Source organism: Propithecus coquereli, unplaced genomic scaffold (genome assembly GCF_000956105.1).
Source record: "Propithecus coquereli isolate 6110/MARCELLA unplaced genomic scaffold, Pcoq_1.0 Scaffold186, whole genome shotgun sequence".
In the NCBI taxonomy this organism is placed as follows: Eukaryota; Metazoa; Chordata; class Mammalia; order Primates; family Indriidae; genus Propithecus; species Propithecus coquereli.
This window is the reverse complement of record NW_012143412.1, coordinates 2,252,238-2,269,672: the sequence shown is the minus strand read 5'-3', so window position 1 is coordinate 2,269,672 and position 17,435 is coordinate 2,252,238. Positions and strand designations below refer to the sequence as shown.

At 39.1% G+C, this 17,435-nt stretch overlaps 1 protein-coding gene across 1 annotated transcript in view; it reads left to right on the top strand.

Annotated features, from left to right (window-relative positions):
• Positions 1 to 17,435, top strand: part of DGKI (diacylglycerol kinase, iota) — a 270,690-nt gene that overhangs the window by 166,199 nt on the left and 87,056 nt on the right. The window contains exon 23 of the mRNA XM_012642753.1: positions 16,550 to 16,629. Coding sequence (XP_012498207.1) covers positions 16,550 to 16,629 — 80 coding nt within the window. The remainder of the gene's footprint in view (positions 1 to 16,549; positions 16,630 to 17,435) is intronic.

The following is a 17,435-nucleotide window of genomic DNA, read 5'->3' as shown; positions in this document are numbered from 1 at the left end:
AGCACATGGAGGGGCTTGTAGGCAATGGAGAGGGCTTTGGATTTTATTCAGAGTGTGATGAGAAGACGTTGGGACTATTCGAGAAGGAGCATAACTTGCCTGGATTAATTCTGAATAAATCTGGCTGCTGAGAGGAGAATTGTCTGTGAGGTTGCAAGAGTGGACATAGGGAAGCAGATGCAAGGCTAATGTGATATTCCAAGCGATAGGAGTGAGGGAGGGAAAGGAGTAGAGTTGGAGAGAAGTAGTTGGATTCTGAATACATTTCAAAGGCAATGCTGGCAGGATGAGATGTTGGATTAGCTGTACTGTCTCAGAGTGCAAAATGATTCAAGTTTGCCTCTGGGGTTTTGACCTCAGCAGCTTGGTAAACAGAGGTAGGGAAGATGTGGAGGATTCAGCAAAGGAGACCAAGAAGAGGCCCACAGTGAGCTAGAAAAACCACAGGAGAGCTTGTTCATTGGAAACTAAGAGAAGAAAAAAAGGCATCATAAAAGAAGGAGCATAACTGTCAAATGTTCCAGAGGGGTTGTGTAAGATGCATGCTAGGAATTGGTAGTTGGATTTGGGTAAGGGAGGTGGTTACCGGTGGCCTCACCACAAGAGGTTGTGGGATGAAAAATGTAAATGGAAGCAAAGGAGATACTTCAGCAGAGATTGCTCCTTGAGGTTTTTATAAAAGGGAGAAGAGAGGAGAGAGATGGGATAGTGGCTGGAAAAGGATGTAGAATCAAAGAAGATTTTGTTTCTAATTTTTGAAATAGTACAGCAGGTGTGTATGCTGATGAGCCCAGTCCCCTAGAGGGGGAGAACTCGATTCAGGAGGAAGAGGCCCAGCTGCAAGAGCAGTGCTTTTGAGCAGGTGGTGAGGGTTAGGGTTAGGGTTAGAGTGCGCAGAGCAGTGGAGAGGTGTGGGTGGGGATGGGGCAGGTCCTCCAGAGCACAGAGAGGGGCGGCGGAGGAGTGGGTACAGATACAGGTAGATGGAGGGATTTGGTACTAGGGAGAAGCAGAAGTTCTATTCGGATTAGCTTTATTTTTTCAGTGAAATACGAAGCAAGCCTACTAACTGAAAATAGGGAAAGGAAGGTATTGGTATTCTGGAAAACAGAAAGTTTGACATAGTCAATTTTGAAGATTAAGAGAATGAGGGGCCTGGGCAGAATTGCTGAGCAGCAATTTAGAAATGGGTCATTGAATTCATTGGCTTTTCGTAAGGATGTAGAAACTGACCTGCCAGTTTCTGAGGGTCTTGGTTAACAGATGAGTATACTCTCCTGTCTTTCCAATTTCAAAGGACTGCAAAGCCAGGGGAATATCGGGCTGCAAGATGATATTATTAATATAAATTTGTTTCTTATCTAATTCTATTTATGACCCCAAAGCCTTGCTTTGTTTATAAGAAAATAAGATGTGCTCCAGAGCTGTGCTTTATTAGAAGTTAATAATATTAGGTCTCAGACAAGGAAATGGGCCTAAAGTATTGATGATGATATTTGATCCTTCCTTCCTTGTTAAAACTTTACCTTCACTGTTAAGCCTTTGGTAATAAAAGCAATCAATTGCAGGTACATCCTAAGTCTCTACCCAAAAGAATATTTTTCCTTTTCCTTGGTTTATTTTATGTAATATTCTCTCTCTCTCTCTCTCTCTCTCTCTCCTCTCAAAATAATGGCCAATTACAGACCAGCCTAGTCCCAGGTTGACAGCTCTGGGATGTAAGCTCAGATGGTAGTTAGGTTTCCTTTTGAAGACTTTCTTCTAAGATCTTTGTATAAAATTATTACTTTTTACTTCTCTTGTTAATGACTGAATGGTGCATTATCAGTCACTGCAGTCATGACCATTATATTTAATAATAAATACTAACATCCAATATTTACATAATGCCTCATAGTTTATGGAAGGAGGGCTGTTATGTATACACTGGCCGCATACATCATCACAAGGACACTTGGAAAGATTGTCTCACACGGGGTTACATTGCTGCAGTAGGATTTTAACAAGAAATTATATCTCTTCTCTTTTAATCCAGTATACTTCCCAGCACACAACCTACTTCTTTATAAAAACACAGTTATACACGTATAGAAATGCATTATTTAAAAGAATTTGGGATCATAGTTCTTGTCCTTGGTTGGGTTTCCTGGGAAACGGACTGAGACTGAGTTTTGTGTCCCAGACTTTTATTGAGGATTTCCCAAGAGGGAGCCGCAGCCAGGCAGGGCAAGGAAAGTAGGACTAGGCAGAGGGAGAAGTTGAGCTTTGATGTGGTCTCAGCAGAGGACTCCCACAGGGACCTTTGGATCTGGGATAGACATTTAGAGTTGTCCAGTGGAGGCAAGGGTTATTGGATACAGGTCAGGCTGCCCCTTGGGAGGGGACAAACCTGGAGTGAGGTATCCTCCTTCCTGGAGGGGGACTTAATTGTGAGCTATCAGCAGCTGGGGAGGGGGGATGAGTGCCTCAGTCCCAACGTGGATCTGGGTGGGGCACTTCCGTTCGGAAAGCACAGTCTTGACTGTGTAACTCAGAACCTGATTTTTGAGCTGAGGCCAGAAAGGAACCACCCACATACCAAAATCGTTGAGTCCATTCATTCATCTCTTCATTTACCAATCATGTGTTGAACACCTTCTGTATATAAAGCACCATTCTAGGTACTGGAGATTCAGCTCAAATGAATGCTAGCACCCAAGTTTTTCTCTTTGTGTCTTTTGACCTGACCTTCTTACTATTCCAAATTCATGGAATTGGAATATAAGTTCATTACTTTATTTAGAAGTGTCTGAATTAGCAAAGTAAAATGGAAACCTAAACTGTGATTTCTGACCTTTTCTGAAAAGTTCTTTTTGTCATAAATTATCAGCCGAGCCAAATATTCTCCATTTGGAATTTGAGTAATTAGAAGTGGAAACCTAAATGCAAAGCAGTCTAAATTTCAGGCTTTTATTAATACTTCTAGCCTAACACTATAGTCAGTGGAAAAAACTTCAGAGTTTGATTCTCAGCAGGATGGATATTTCTTATATATTCATCCAATTTATTGGTAATGATATGGAACTAGACAGAGCCAAGAACAGAAATGTGAGCTAGTCTGAAAATAACCTCTGTGCAAATCAACTCACAGTTTTATGCAATTTTAGTTACATGGATAAGATCTTCAGGCCTTTCCTAGTTCGTACTGGTAGAAAACACTCTTCCTTAATATACAATGGGTTTCCTGAATCACTGGTCCACTGCCACTCTCCTGGAGTCACCTACAAGCAGAATTAGAGACGTCTCAGGTTGTCATGTGCCAGGGGTGTGTTTGCGTGAGACTGCCCTGTTTCACATCTCCATGTGGCAGCTGTCTATGTATAATTTGTTTACTCATTTTGCTTCCAGAAAGAGACTTGGGGCCCCCTTCAGCTGATTTGAAGAAATCTTTCTGTCATTAGTTCTCCACATGTATCCAATCAACTCAAAAATCCAGGGCTGCGTGACTGAATGTGTCCCAGCAGCTATTTGTTGGTGACCTTGCCCAGCACCATTCAGTGTAGCGGACAGTATGATGGTTAAATCCTGAAAGAGATTTGGACCAGTGTCTCTAATCGTCATTTCTAAAACTATGTTTGGGGTATAGTTATGAACGTTTGCTTTTGGACATTTAATATTTCATCTCAAGTTTCACATTTATTTGGCTGGCCCGGCCATGTAGCCAAGATTCCAGTGTTACAGTCAAGTATTTGTTCTCTCTCTCCCAAGTACTTGAGCACTGGCAATAAATTATCTGTAGATTCTTCCCTTTATCTAACAATTTTACAAATATTTATTTCCTGGTGGATGTACTTGGAAAAAAGATTACATTGTTTCCTAATGCCTGTTGTCAAGTACATACTGGGACCTCACAGTTAAAACTTCTATCATGTTAAATGCTAGAAATAAACTCTAAGAAATTATATAAATCATTTTGTTGTACTAGAATTCATTACAGGTGACATTAGGGATCTTCTTTGAAATGGAATTCTCTCCATCAAAGTACACATTTACATCATTGTTGGTAAACTTTCATATTAACTTGGAAGAGTATGACATTTCATAGCACTGTTTGATCTGGGCCTTTGGTTCCCACTATGTATTAGAAGAGAGAGACATGTGGGCCTCGTGCCCATACTGTCTCCTGGGTTACCACTGGTAATACGTAAAGCACAGGCATTGGAAATAGGAAAAAGTAAAACTAAAGCAATTGCAGCAGTATCCATGATTGCGTCACATTCTCCATCCTACTCCTTTCATCTTTGTTGAGAAGTCTAGGCTTTAACATCTCCTTTTTTTCCTGGGTTTTTCTTTCTCACTTCTGCTTTTTCATCTAGCATGTCCTCTGTGCTGATGATTTAGAAAGAGGAAAAGGATCTGTTGCCAACTCACTGGTGAGGGGTTGTGGCCTGAGCCTTGGATGTCTGGGGAGTCCTGGTTCTCCCATTCCCAGTTCTTCCTCTGCTCTTTGTTCTCTGGCCTTCAGAGCATTTTTTCCCCAGTGCTGTGTGTAATACATTCTAACTCAGAAACCCTCTGTCTGCTTAATTTTATATTATGTTCACAGTCTCTGTCTCTGCTGCCCCTTTGCTCTCTTGCACTCTCTCCAGCTCAGCAGGCCACAAGTCTACCCTGGGGTCAGGCAAGGGCATCATAAGGTTGTAATTCCCATGACCATGCAAAACAACTGAGAGTCACTCTTGCTGCTTTTCCCTCTCACCATGCAGTTGATCATGGAGGAGCTGATTTTTTGGTCTTCATATCTCTCTCACATGCCTCTCCCTTCTTATCTTTCCAGCCACTCCTCCATTCCAGACTTCACATTGCTCATTTCCCTTACTGCAGTAGCCTCCTCACTCGTCCTCTAGCCACTCACCTTGTCTCCATCAGTTTGTCTACCATATTGCTTCCAGTGATTTTTCCAATATTTTGTCAGAGAAAGAGGTTGTAGATTTTTTAGCGCTGGAGTGAGCTAGTGGGCAAGTTCTGGAGGGGTAGTTGGTTAATGTTATTAGGCCATCTGTGTTTACTGATTTTCTCTTATTACCAATAATTGGTAGGTTCCCACCCTCCCACAGAGCCTGGAAGATTGGGGCCTTATTTTTCATGATGTTTACATTTCAAAATGATGTCTCCCAGCTCTTTGAGAAAGACATTTCTGGGTTGTAAAACTGATAAGAGGCTGGGAGAAGACTTATATCTCAACGGGGGCAGAAAAAAAGCTTACAATTGAAAGTTAGTTAAGGTAAAAGCTCTCAGAAACACGAGATCAGAGGCCTATGGTCAGGAAGAAGCCAGTCTAAAGTTCATTCAAGCTGAGGGGAACATGAAGGCTATCTTGGTCAATGTAAATCTGCAACCTTCATCTTCTGTTGGAAACCTGTTAGTGTCTGCCCATCCTTTTGAGAATAAAGTCTCAGCTTTTTGTTATAAAAAAATCAAGCCTCTGGTCCCAGCCTTCCCCCTCTTTACTCTGTACTTACTGACCTTTCTAATTTCTGAACTTTTTCTTCTTTTCATGCCTTGGTTTCTTAGAGTCTAAGGATGATGTAAGACTTAGACAATTTCCATTATCTGAAAAGCTCTTGGTCCTCTCGTCAAACTGCCTTATGTTCTTCACTTGAGAGACAACTCTTCATGGAAGTATGTCTGCCCCTGGGGAATGCGTAGCTCTTCTGGATCTTAAACACAGTTACTATTTGTCTGCAAAGATTCTTGTCCCACAGATATCAGTAGGATGTTTTTATGCACTTCCCTCTTCCCCCAAGTCTGTGAACTGCTTGAGGGCAGGTACCACGTCTTACTCAGCATTCTATGCCCAACTCCCAGCACTGGAGTCGCCCCGGGCACCAGAAAGTCCTTAAAGCCTGTTTGCTGAAATGATTAAGTGAATGCTTTATAGACCTGAAAAATATTTTGGCACAATTCCTGGTATATACAATACATGTTTTCTAAATTAAATGAAAATGAAAATCACAAATTGCTATTCAAGATTATAAATGCCATAAACATTTAAGAGGATTTTTTAAAAAGTGAATTGCATGTTCCTTGGGTTGCCTTCTCAGGTAGTATACTATCATGATGAAAAGCAGAATTTGATCTGTAATTTGAAACCATAATTTGTGGAGTACCTGCTAGTTTCTAGAAAGCACACCTCAGAAATCTTATCCTTGAATAGAATGCAATGAAAACTATATAGTTTACTTTTATCTCGTGGGTGACATTTTCAATTAACTACGGACAGGACCCAGGTGAGCTCAAGCTAGGGAATCCACACTCTAGGATTATTTTTAATCACAAGGACCAGGGGTTTTGAAACTTTTGACAGACCCCTGGCATGGCATGGCAAGGTATAAAGTTCTGAGGATGTTATGCTTCCTTTAGAATGCTAATATGCCCATTAGCTGCCCCTGGTGGTTTCAGGTGAGCAGTGGACAGTTAACGATGACAGGTTGTTGCAAAGTGGACTGTGGCCCACAGCGGGTGAAAATTGGATTGAAATACTGTATTGTCAACTCATTCTGTCTAATCATTAGCGGCCATCAAGTAAGAATTTTAGTTCCCTGATAAATTTGGCACTTTTGGAACTAATGAGGTCAAATGGAAAGAATCCACTTGTCCTCACCATCCCCCGTTAGGGCTTTCTTCCTTTCCTCCAGTTTCCTGCCCGCTCTCCTTGGTTTTTACTTTTAGCCGCTTATTCCCAACATCCCTTTGACTTCCTGAATAGTGTTAATGCTATGGCTAAGGAAGTAGATGCCGTTTGTTTTTCCGTTAGTATTGTCTGATATCAGCAAAGTATCTGTAGGAAACCCAGAACAGTTTCTTTTTCTTTTCTCTTGATTTTTTTAAACTAGTAGGCTTTATTTTTCAGAACAATTTCAAGTTTCCAGAAAAAATAAGTGCCAAGTACAGAGAGTTCTATATATCAACCTACCCACACAGAGTTTTCCCTGTTATTATCAGCTTGCATTAATGTAGTACATTTGTTACTATTTGTGTGTGTGTGTATGTGTAATATCCTTCCAGATAGTTTTTTTAATGGATACCTAATAGTTGTATATAGAGTACATGTCATGTTACTATTGATGAGCCAATATTAGTGCATTATTGTTATTAACTAATGTCCACAGTTTCCATTAGGATTCACTCTTGTGTTCTATAGTTCTGTGGTTTTTCACAAATATGTAATGACACGTATCTACGAATATGGTATCATACAGAATAGTTTCACTGCCCTAGAAATACCCCTTGCTGTACTTTTTCATCTCTTCCTCCTTCTTCCCAAACCCTGGCAACCACTGATCCTTTTATTGTCTCCATAGTTTTGCCTTTCCAGAATGTCATATAATTGGAATCATACAGTAGGTAGCTTTTTCAGATTGATGTCTTTCATTTAGCATTATGCATTTAAAATTCCTCCATGTCTTTTCATTACATGATAGCTCATTCCTTTTTATTGCCAAACAATATTCCGTTGTATGGACATACCACAATTTATCCATTTCCCTACTGCGGGATGTCTTGGCTACTTCCAAGTTTTAGCAATTATGAATAGAGATGCTATAAACATTGATGTGCAGATTTTTATGTGGACATAATTTTCAACTCCACTGGGTACATACCAAGGAGCTTGATGCTGGATTGTATGGTAAGAGTATATTTAGTTGTGTAAGAAACTGCCAAGCTGTCTTCCAGAGTGGCTATACCATTTTGTATTTCCACTAGTAATGAATGAGAGTTCCTATTGCTCAACATCCTCGCCAGCATTTTGTGGTGGTATTTCTTTTTTCTTATTTAGCCATTCTCACAGTTGTATAGTGGTATCTAAGTGTTGTTTTAACTTGCAATTCTCTAATGACAGAAGATGTTGAGTACCGTTTGATATCCTTCTTTTCTATCTGGATCTTTTTTTAGTAAGATGTCATTTAGGGCATGTTACCTAATCTTTGTGAGACTCAGTTTCCTCATTTTAAAATAGGAATAATGACACCCACCTTTCATGATTGTGGCAAAGATTAAATAACACGATAAAACTGATAATGTTGTTACGTGAATGTGAGTTATTTTCTCCTCTTCCCCTTCCTTCTCACCCTCTGTCCCCTCTCTCCTCTCCTTCTTTGTTCTTCCTCCTCCTCCCACCTCTTCCTCCCCTTCCTCCCCTTCCTTTTCTCCTTCTTCCTACTATATCATCAGTATTATCATTTTCCTATTCATCCAGACTTATTCCACCCCTGCCTAAATTTATCATATTGCATCATGTTATACAACATGCCTTAGGATTATGTATCTTTAGGATCACATGGATTAGGTCATGCCCCTAGAGCACAGGCATTGAATAAATCTATTCTGGCTTAGCTGGCTTTTCCAGAAGTGAAGTATGATTTATTCATGTAAGAAAATAAATGACTTCAGCCACTCTGCTTGTCCTCTCAGTGCTACTTCTCTGAACCCCCAGGCTTAGGCTCCAAGCCACTGTGCCCAGGGTGAGTGCTTCTGGCTCAGTCAACCTCTGGGGACTCACGAAGTTTGCATTTGAATTAATCTGATTCCCATCCATTGTGAATTGAATTCTCATTGGCTTCAGCACAGTTCAGCACACCCCTTTAGTTGAGCCAGAATAAAGTTTGCTTCTGAGATTCCTGGGGCGGAGAGGCGGGGAGCACAGTTTAACCTCAGAGTTGGTCTATGGGAGCCTTTTGTCCTTCTTCAATCAAATAATTAATTCACTTGAGGAAAGTATTTGACTGTCTTTTGCATCATATCTCCTGATCTTTGGAAAATGTTTTTCAAGTTTTCTTAGAACTCTAGGCACCTTCCATTATAGCCTTTAAGAACTTCGGTTTTTAAAGTTGGGCAATTCAGCCCCATGTTTAGGGTCTATTCCCTGATTCTGAGCTTGGTCTATTCCCTGATTCTGCTTAGTATTTGTGGTGAAATTTTAGGTATTTTAGGAATCATATTTTGATATGTTTTCCTTTAGTGCATGTAGATTTTAAAAGTTTCTTATAGATAAAAGAGTACACTTGTGGATTGTTTGCTACGAGATTTTGAATTTGCTGAAGATGAAAGCGTTAATTTATGCACTATTTGGCATACATTTGCATAATGAGTTCAAATAATCCTAACTTCAAGTATAGAAGACAAAATTAATTAGTATGACCTATAGGCATTTTATTTCAAACATAAAATCCAGAGCATGCACATGTGAAAGGTATAATGGATTTCTCAAGCAATTAATTTAATCACATTCTGGATTATGAGACATTTAAACAAACAGAGATAGGGAAAGGGGGTTAATGGAGGTCAAGGTGAAGCCTTAGAGGGGTGCCAGGGCAGGAATCATGTTTTGGCTGGAAAGAAGTAATTGGTGGTATAATTTTCTAAGGGCTGAGGATCACCAGTTAATTTTGTAATATCTTTCTTATTTCTATACCTGAATTTGTCAAAGCATCATCATTGTCTTTGTCTTCTTGGGCTGCCATAACAAACCTATAGACTGGGTGGCTTCAATAACAGGTTTTTATTTCTCCTGGTTCTGGAAGCAGGGAATCCAAGATCAGGGTGCAGCATGATCAGGTTCTGGCAAGGGCTCTCTTTCTGGCTTGCAGATGGCTACCTTCTCACTGTGTCCTCACATATGTGTGTATTAGGATTCTCTAGAGAAATAAAACCAATTGGATATATGTATATATAAGGGGAGATCTACGATGGGAATTGGCTTATGCAATTATGGAGGTCAAGAAGTCTCATGATCTGCCATCTGCAAGCTGGAGAACCAGGAAAGCCAGTGGTGTAGATCAGTCCAAGTCCTAGGACCTCAGAGCCAGGTGAGCTGATGTGTATCTTCCAGTCTGAGGGCTTGAGAACTGGGGTGGGGGTGGGAGTGTCACTGGTGTATATACCAGAGTCCAAAGGCCAGAGAACCAGGAGCTGTGATGTCCGGGGGAAGGAGAAGATGGGTGTCCAAGCTCAAGAAGAGATAATTCATTCTTCCTCTACCTTTTTGTTCTATCCATACCCCATACAAATTGGATGATAGCTACACATGTTGGCAAGAGTGATCTTCTTTACTCACTCTCTGACACGAGTGCTAATCTTTTCTGGAAATACCCTCATAGACACAGCCAGAAATGGTGCTTTACCAGTTATCTGGGCATCTTTTCACCAAGTCGATATACATAATTAATTACCACAATGTGTATATAAAATGCACAAGTTTAAAGATTAATAGTAAAATAGGCATCCATGTTCCTGCCATTTAAGATCTAGAAACACTCAAGTACCTCCCCTCACCATTTTCCTACTGAGATTACCACTATACTGATTTTTGTATTTGCCATTCTCTATTTTTTTTTTTTTTGAGACAGGATCTGATTCTGTCACCCAAGCTAGAGTGCATTGGCATCATCATAGTTCACTGCAACCTTAAGCTTCTGGGCTCAAGTGATCCTCCTGCCTCAGCCTCCTGAGTACCCAGGACTACAGACGGGTACTACTATGCCTGGCTAATTTTTGTATTTTTTGTAGAGATGGGGTCTTGGTCTTGCTCAGGCTGATCTTGGATTCCTGGACTCAAGCGATCCTCTCACCTCGGACTCTCAAAGTGCTGGGATTACAGGCATGAGCCACCACACCTGGCTGCCGTTCTCTTGATAGATATATATTTACAACCAATGTATGCCTCCCTAAACCAGACAGTTTTGAGAAACGGAATAGCAAGCCTGAACCTCCCTACATGAAGAAAAGATGATGTTTTCACTTTTAGATGAAATTTCCCAAAAGAGCTGAAAATTCTTTAGGTCATTCTCTGGTTTTAAGTTTCCTGAGTACACAAGCCCATTCTGAGAGGATTTAATGGGCAAGGTAATCACTGAGTCCTGGGAAGCCCTTAGCAGGTGGGTTCTAGCTATTGAGAGGAAATACAGTTACAGGGCTTCTTCGGATTTTTCTGCTTCACTATTATCTAACTCTTGCTTTCAGGAATAGGTTAAGACAAAGCACATCTGGGGGTGATATAGTATTATTTTATATGTGTATATATAACTTATATATATATTACACACACACACATACACACACACACACACATATATATATATATATATATATATATATATATAACTTGTTTGGGCTTTTTTGGGCATTCTATCCTTGGGTTGAAAAATAAGAGTTAGAATCTAAGTGATGACAGCTTTCTACACATCTGTCTCAAGACGCAGTCTTCCAGTTATTTGGTAGCCCAATATATCTGTCATCCTGGCATCTCCCCTTGGAGATTTCTTTTGCTTTTCTTCTCTATCATATTTCCCATTTCTTATATCCCATGCATTCATTCCCCATTCTTATTACAAACTCAACTTTTGTTGAGGCAAATAATCCAGTAGCTTCTTCTGATCTCTGGTCAGATGCGTCATCCATGTGCCACTGTTCCCATGTTCCAGTAGCGTCTTGACAGAGGATGTGTTCTGTAAAAACTCCTGGACTTGTTTGGTGGTTCGGGTTATGTGTAAAAGTCTTAGAATTTTGAAGGCATTGTTTCATTGCCTGCCTTACTGTGTGGTTGCCTTTGAGAAGTTCAAAATCATTCTAATTCCTGATCCTTTATAGGTGATCTGGTTTTTCCTCTCTGGAAGCTTATAGACTTCCCTCTTTGTCCCCAATATTCTTAAATTTCAAAGTAAAATATCTTCATATTTTTCTATAGTTATTGTGTTGAGCACTTGTTGGATCATTTCAGTTTGGAAACTAATGTTCTTCAGTTCTAGGAAATATTCTTGATTTTCTTTTTCTTTTCTGGTAATTACTGCTCTTTATTTTCTCTTGTTCTTGGAACTCCTATTATTTGGATATTGGGCCTACTGGACTAGTCTTAGCTTTTCTCACCTCCTTTTCATCTCTTATCTTTGCTCTACTTTTGTGGAGATTTTCTCAACTTTATCTTTGAAACTTTCAATTGAGCTCTCTATTTATTCTATCAAAATTTTATTTTTAAAGGGTTTTGAATTTTTTGTTATTCTCTGAATAATAATACTCTTCCTTCTTCAAATTTTTTATCTCTTTTAACATTATTATATTTTCATTTCATGGGTGGACCATTTTCTCTTAATACTCTGAGTATATTAAAGATATTGTTAAAAGCCTTTTCCTCCTTGCAAGTTACATTTTAATGTATTTTTGTTTTGGTCCCTAGCTTCTATATTAGAGTGAGCTCTCAATTTTCTTATCATTCTTGCCTTTCTGCTCATTACTGAAGGTGAGAGACACAAAAGTTGACTGGAAGTTCTAAGCTTGTGTAAAGCTTATTAACTTCATGCTTCAGTGTAGGGGATCTGGGGAAACCATTTTTGGAGAATGACTATCATTGCTCCCCTTAGACCTATGTGAGAGGTGCCTCAGCTTTGGAGGGCCCTACCGTGGCCATCTTCTGGCTTTGCCCTGCTTCATGGGATGATGTGACTAAAGTGACAAGGCAAGGGCTCACCGAGGGCTTGCTCTATCTCCTTAGACTACGCTTTGGGTTCTTAGAATTCCTGCCCCAACAGCCTCAAGCCTGCTTCCAGGATGTGCACAAGGGTCTTCTTCTGGTGTGGTCTGCCAGGAGCCATGCCTAATGGGCATAAGACTAAGCCCCCGTTGGGCAGCTATGTGCATGGGCTTGGAGGTATGATCTGGAACATCTGTATGCATATGCACTAGGCCTTCAGTGTTTTGGGTGGAGCTAGGAAAAGGAAAGAGAAAGGGATCTGGCTATGGGCCACAAACATGTTTTGTGTCAACATTCCATGGAGTACAAGAATTACGGATTTCAACACCTCATTCAGGTATCTACGAAGGAATATTTATCAAGGTAGGAAGATTGAACATATTTAATAGTTTGGGGATTTCACATTAAACTGATAAATACATAGATATATTGAGCCCTGTGAGGGAAGAAAACTGGAATCACTGCATTCTGCAGATGATCAGTTAATCCCCATTTTCTGTCAGGGAACTGCACCTGCCAAGAGTAAGGGGTGGGAATCTAGTGATCTAATATCCATTGCTCCTATTTTAGCTGCCTCCTTTATCCTCAGTTCCTAAGGCACCTAGTATGCCAGTTTGCAAGCCTTTGGAGGATTTTGCAGTATAAATCGTGTTGGTTCTCATCCATCTTAACCCTTGGTTTAGGATTGGGCTCTGTAAGCATTCTGAGTCAGTTACCGATTTTCCATCTGCTTCATCCGTTACTATTTTCTCCTTACAGTTTATCCTCATTTTTGTTGGTTTATGTCTTTTTAAAACTCACTTACTGTAGCTTAGTGGCATTTCTGTTGAGAGAGAAGTATGTGTGTTAAATCTGCCATCTTAATCTAGAAACCAGCTTATTCTTTTTGCTTAGTTGGAACTTGTAAATTCCATGTAATCCCTGCAATAAAAGTTTCATTATGTAGGTAGAGTATTGACTGACGCTTATTGGAGTCAAACAACATCTCTGAGAACCAAAATCAAATTAATTGTTGCGATCAGGGAGAGTGACACTAAAGCTCAGGTCATAAGCATTCCCACCACTCCTAATTAAAATTGAGGGGATGCCAGTGAAGGTTGGCAATTGGTTATCAATGGTATAAAAGGAAGCTGGTGATTTTCCACAAGTTTCTGCTTTTTCTTCACCATGTAAAGCCCCAAATGGAAGTGTCAGATTGTGATATTTTTGTACTACAGTTATTTTTCCTATTGGAGAAAGAGTGAAAATCAATTTTAAGTGCACAGGAATCTAACTTATGAAACTATGGCTAGCTAATCCTTATATTAATAGTATTATGATATATTAAAAGATAGATATCCATTTTTTATCTAAAGATGCTCAAAAGATAGTGAAAGGAGTGAGGGAGAACACTGAAGTTTCAGTAATTCATTTTTGAATATAGTGCTGCATTGTATCTTCGCAAAATCCTATAAGATACCTATTCTAAACACCATAGTCTTCAAACCAAGGTTCAGAGGCATGAGTAACTTTCAAGACCAAGCAGATAACTTTAGTAATTTGCAAGACCAAAGCAGTGCTGACATTTGATTTTGGTAGTGAATAACTGTGAATCTTTTCTATTGCATATTGCTGCCTTCTTAGAATAAAGTTGATAGATGTTGGTAATCATGCTATGAAATTGTTGTAGAGAATACCTTTTCCTTTCTTCCCTGCCCTCCCTCCGCAATTAATAGCTAAGTCTTGTTCAATAAAAAGCAGTTGCTCTTACTCAGCTCCTTGAGGAACAGGCAAAATTGTTGATTTTATACCTATAGTAGAAAGAAATGACATATCTTTAAAAATCTTTTCCTAACTATTCCTTCTTGGTTCCAGGTCTTGAATATACAATCTCTAATTGTAGTTTAAAGTATCTACCACCAAGTACATTGAATTTATGCTTGGAACAGACTAACTCCAAGTGTTGATAATAGAAGGAAATCAGAAGTGTTGATAGGATTCCTGCATTCCTATAAGCTGTGTCTCCTAATTTAAGTAAATGAATATTGATTAAAATCTACATTTACACATTTGAAGAGAAAATATCATTAAACAAGAGTCCAATGTGGACTCTCATGTTAATTATAGCAATATTCCATTTCTATAATCTTTGCCTCACTTCTAGGCCTAAATTCTAGCTTTTCCTCATCATTCCTTGAATATTAGAAATCCTTATTCTACTTTTGCCTTGATAAATCTCCTTATTTGGATCTATTTAGTAGTCTAACTGAGAATGATTGCTTTAATCGGTACTTTTACTTATTGAATTTCCCTCCCATTCCCTTCAAAGATACATGATTACTATGCTGAGAACTTTTTTGATGCTTCTGTTTATCTTCAAAAATAAGGGAAAATATTCTTCCAGATTATTATTCCCCCCAAATACATGACAGTTCTTTGCCTACCCTGGAAAATTGACTTGCCCCTGAAAGACACACTTTCTCTTTCACATTTGAACCATCCCTAAGCTTATATTCTTCCCTCTTTTTATCAGCATTTATTGAATATCTACCATTTCTCTACCAAGCATTGGGGAACTGATGGTAAACAATCCATACTCAGTCCCAGACTTCCATAGCTCGACAAGGTGACAGAGGCATGAAAGCTTTGTGTATGCAAGACTTCAGAAGCCTAAAGGAATTGGGAGTGGTGGGGGTGGTATTGATTAGGTATCCCTAGTAGAAACCACTCTAGGAGGAAATATTGAGAAATAAACTCTATTTCTTTTTTTCTAGACCACCCTCACTCCTCTAGCTAAAAGATCAAATGGGCTCCATATCCTTCAGGGAACCTAAAGGCTACCCCTCAGACAAGAATTAGTCCTTCTCTCCTAATAGTTTTCAAATGACTAAGTTCATACATTTTATATAGCCTATGTTTTATTTATTTATTATTTACATTTATTGGTTTTCATTTATATGTATGCCTTCTCTACTACTTTGAAAGTTCCTCAAGACTTTTTCATACATTTTAAATGTATCTTATGTTGCATATTATTATTTTTTAAAGCCCTAGCACTTTGTCTTTTTAGACGGAGTTACTGATGATTAGGTTTTAAGAGTAAGTTCGGTGAGTGAAGGATTTCAAAAAATTCTTAGTGAGCACTAGTGTCATATCTGCTTGCTAGTTTTAGTCAATTAATTCAAGATTTTGAAATGTTTTTGTTAAATCATGGATTTAAATAGTGTAACTGTACTTTTCAAATAAGAAGTATGCAAATGTATCTTTTGAAGTTTTGGAAAGGAGATAATTTTTCAGTATTTCGAGAATCTTATGATTGTAGGAGGTTCTATCTACTAAAGCCACTGTGTGACATTTGTCACTGTGTAAGTAGGATTTCTTACAAGGTGTATGACCGAGCTGCTGCTTATTGTTTCCTGAGGTTCTGCTGTTAACACAACTCCTGACCATCTTTAAAATCAGTGGGATTTTTAAGCTGTGTACCTTCTAGAAGTTTTTCTTTTCTTTTCCATTTTTTAAACATTTCATGCCTTTGGTTCTGGTGTTGGCCACCAGGTAGCAACAGTGCCTTGAGTAGCTCAAGTCTCATAAATAGGAAACTGTTGCACACCAACAAAAAGATTAAGTCACACACATTCAGGAGGGAAAGATAAGTAAATGTCGAGAATCATGAATTTTTAATTCCTCCCTGGGACTGTGTCCTCATGCTGTCTGTTGCAAATGCAGGCACAAATTACCCAGTGGCCATGAGCAGCCTCCCAGTCCTGCCAATCCATTGTTACCGTGACATTATACTCAATCTCAGGGCTACTGAGACAAAATGAGATGACGGGCAGGCGACGAGGGGCATGTGGATCATGCAGGGAAAGTGTATTACAACTGTAGACAAGAGGAGATTGAAATCATGAAGGAGGTGTAGGGAGAGGGTGCTTATTTCTTTTTATGGAAATATCTCGAAACCCATAAAATTTATGAGATTGTTTTTTAACCATAAGAAACACATTTATGCCAATCTAGAAAAATCAAATATGTTATTTTAGATTTTTCTTCTTCCTTCACCCTCAGCCATACCTCTGGGTATTCTAGTTGTGCGTGGAGACTGTGATTTGGAGACTTGCCGTATGTACATAGACCGCCTACAGGAGGTGAGTTTATTTAGCCAATTTTTTATTCTTCTTAGCTTTCCATTTTTGCAAACAATTACTAGCCATATATATTTGCTTCTGAAATGATGCATTTGGGGAGGAAATGAATATGTGGCAGCCTTGTTCTTTAAGCATTCACTGCATGCCTCCCTCCTCCAACCCCTCGGCTGTTTCCCTCCTCTGGTGGTTGAAATGGGAAAGGATTGATTGGGTTAACTACAGGGTGGTTGCACTAGTGTGTCCCTTAACTATAGCTTGGAACTTCTTGCCAGACTACATACCTGCATTTTTTGAGCTATACAGAATTTCAAAGAGCAGTGATAAATAATGAAAGGAAACAGAGATTATTTAATGTTTTGTATCTAGCACAGTCTTCTGTCAGAAACAGATTTTTTAAAAATTGAAACTTCTATAGGAAAGAAAAATCTTCTATATTTCATAGGAATTTGTCAGAGCACAAAAAGGTAATCTATTATTTTTTTTTTTCCTCAATCTGGCCTTGCCATAGAGAAACAGAGAGGAAGTGATCCCACATATAACCATTCCCAGGAATTTAACTTGCATCAGCAAAGCCAAGAGACCCAGACTCATAATTACAATTGTTGTTGGTTGTTTTTGCAAAATTTTGAGGGGGACTATTAATTGTCTTAATCTACAAATGACAAAAAGCATAATAGTTTCTTTCTCATTGTTTCTTTTTTTTTTTTTATTTCAGCATATTATGGGGGTACAGATGTTTAGGTTACGTATGTTGCCCTCGCCCCCCTCTCCCCCACAAGTCCGAGTTTCAAATATGTCCATCCTTC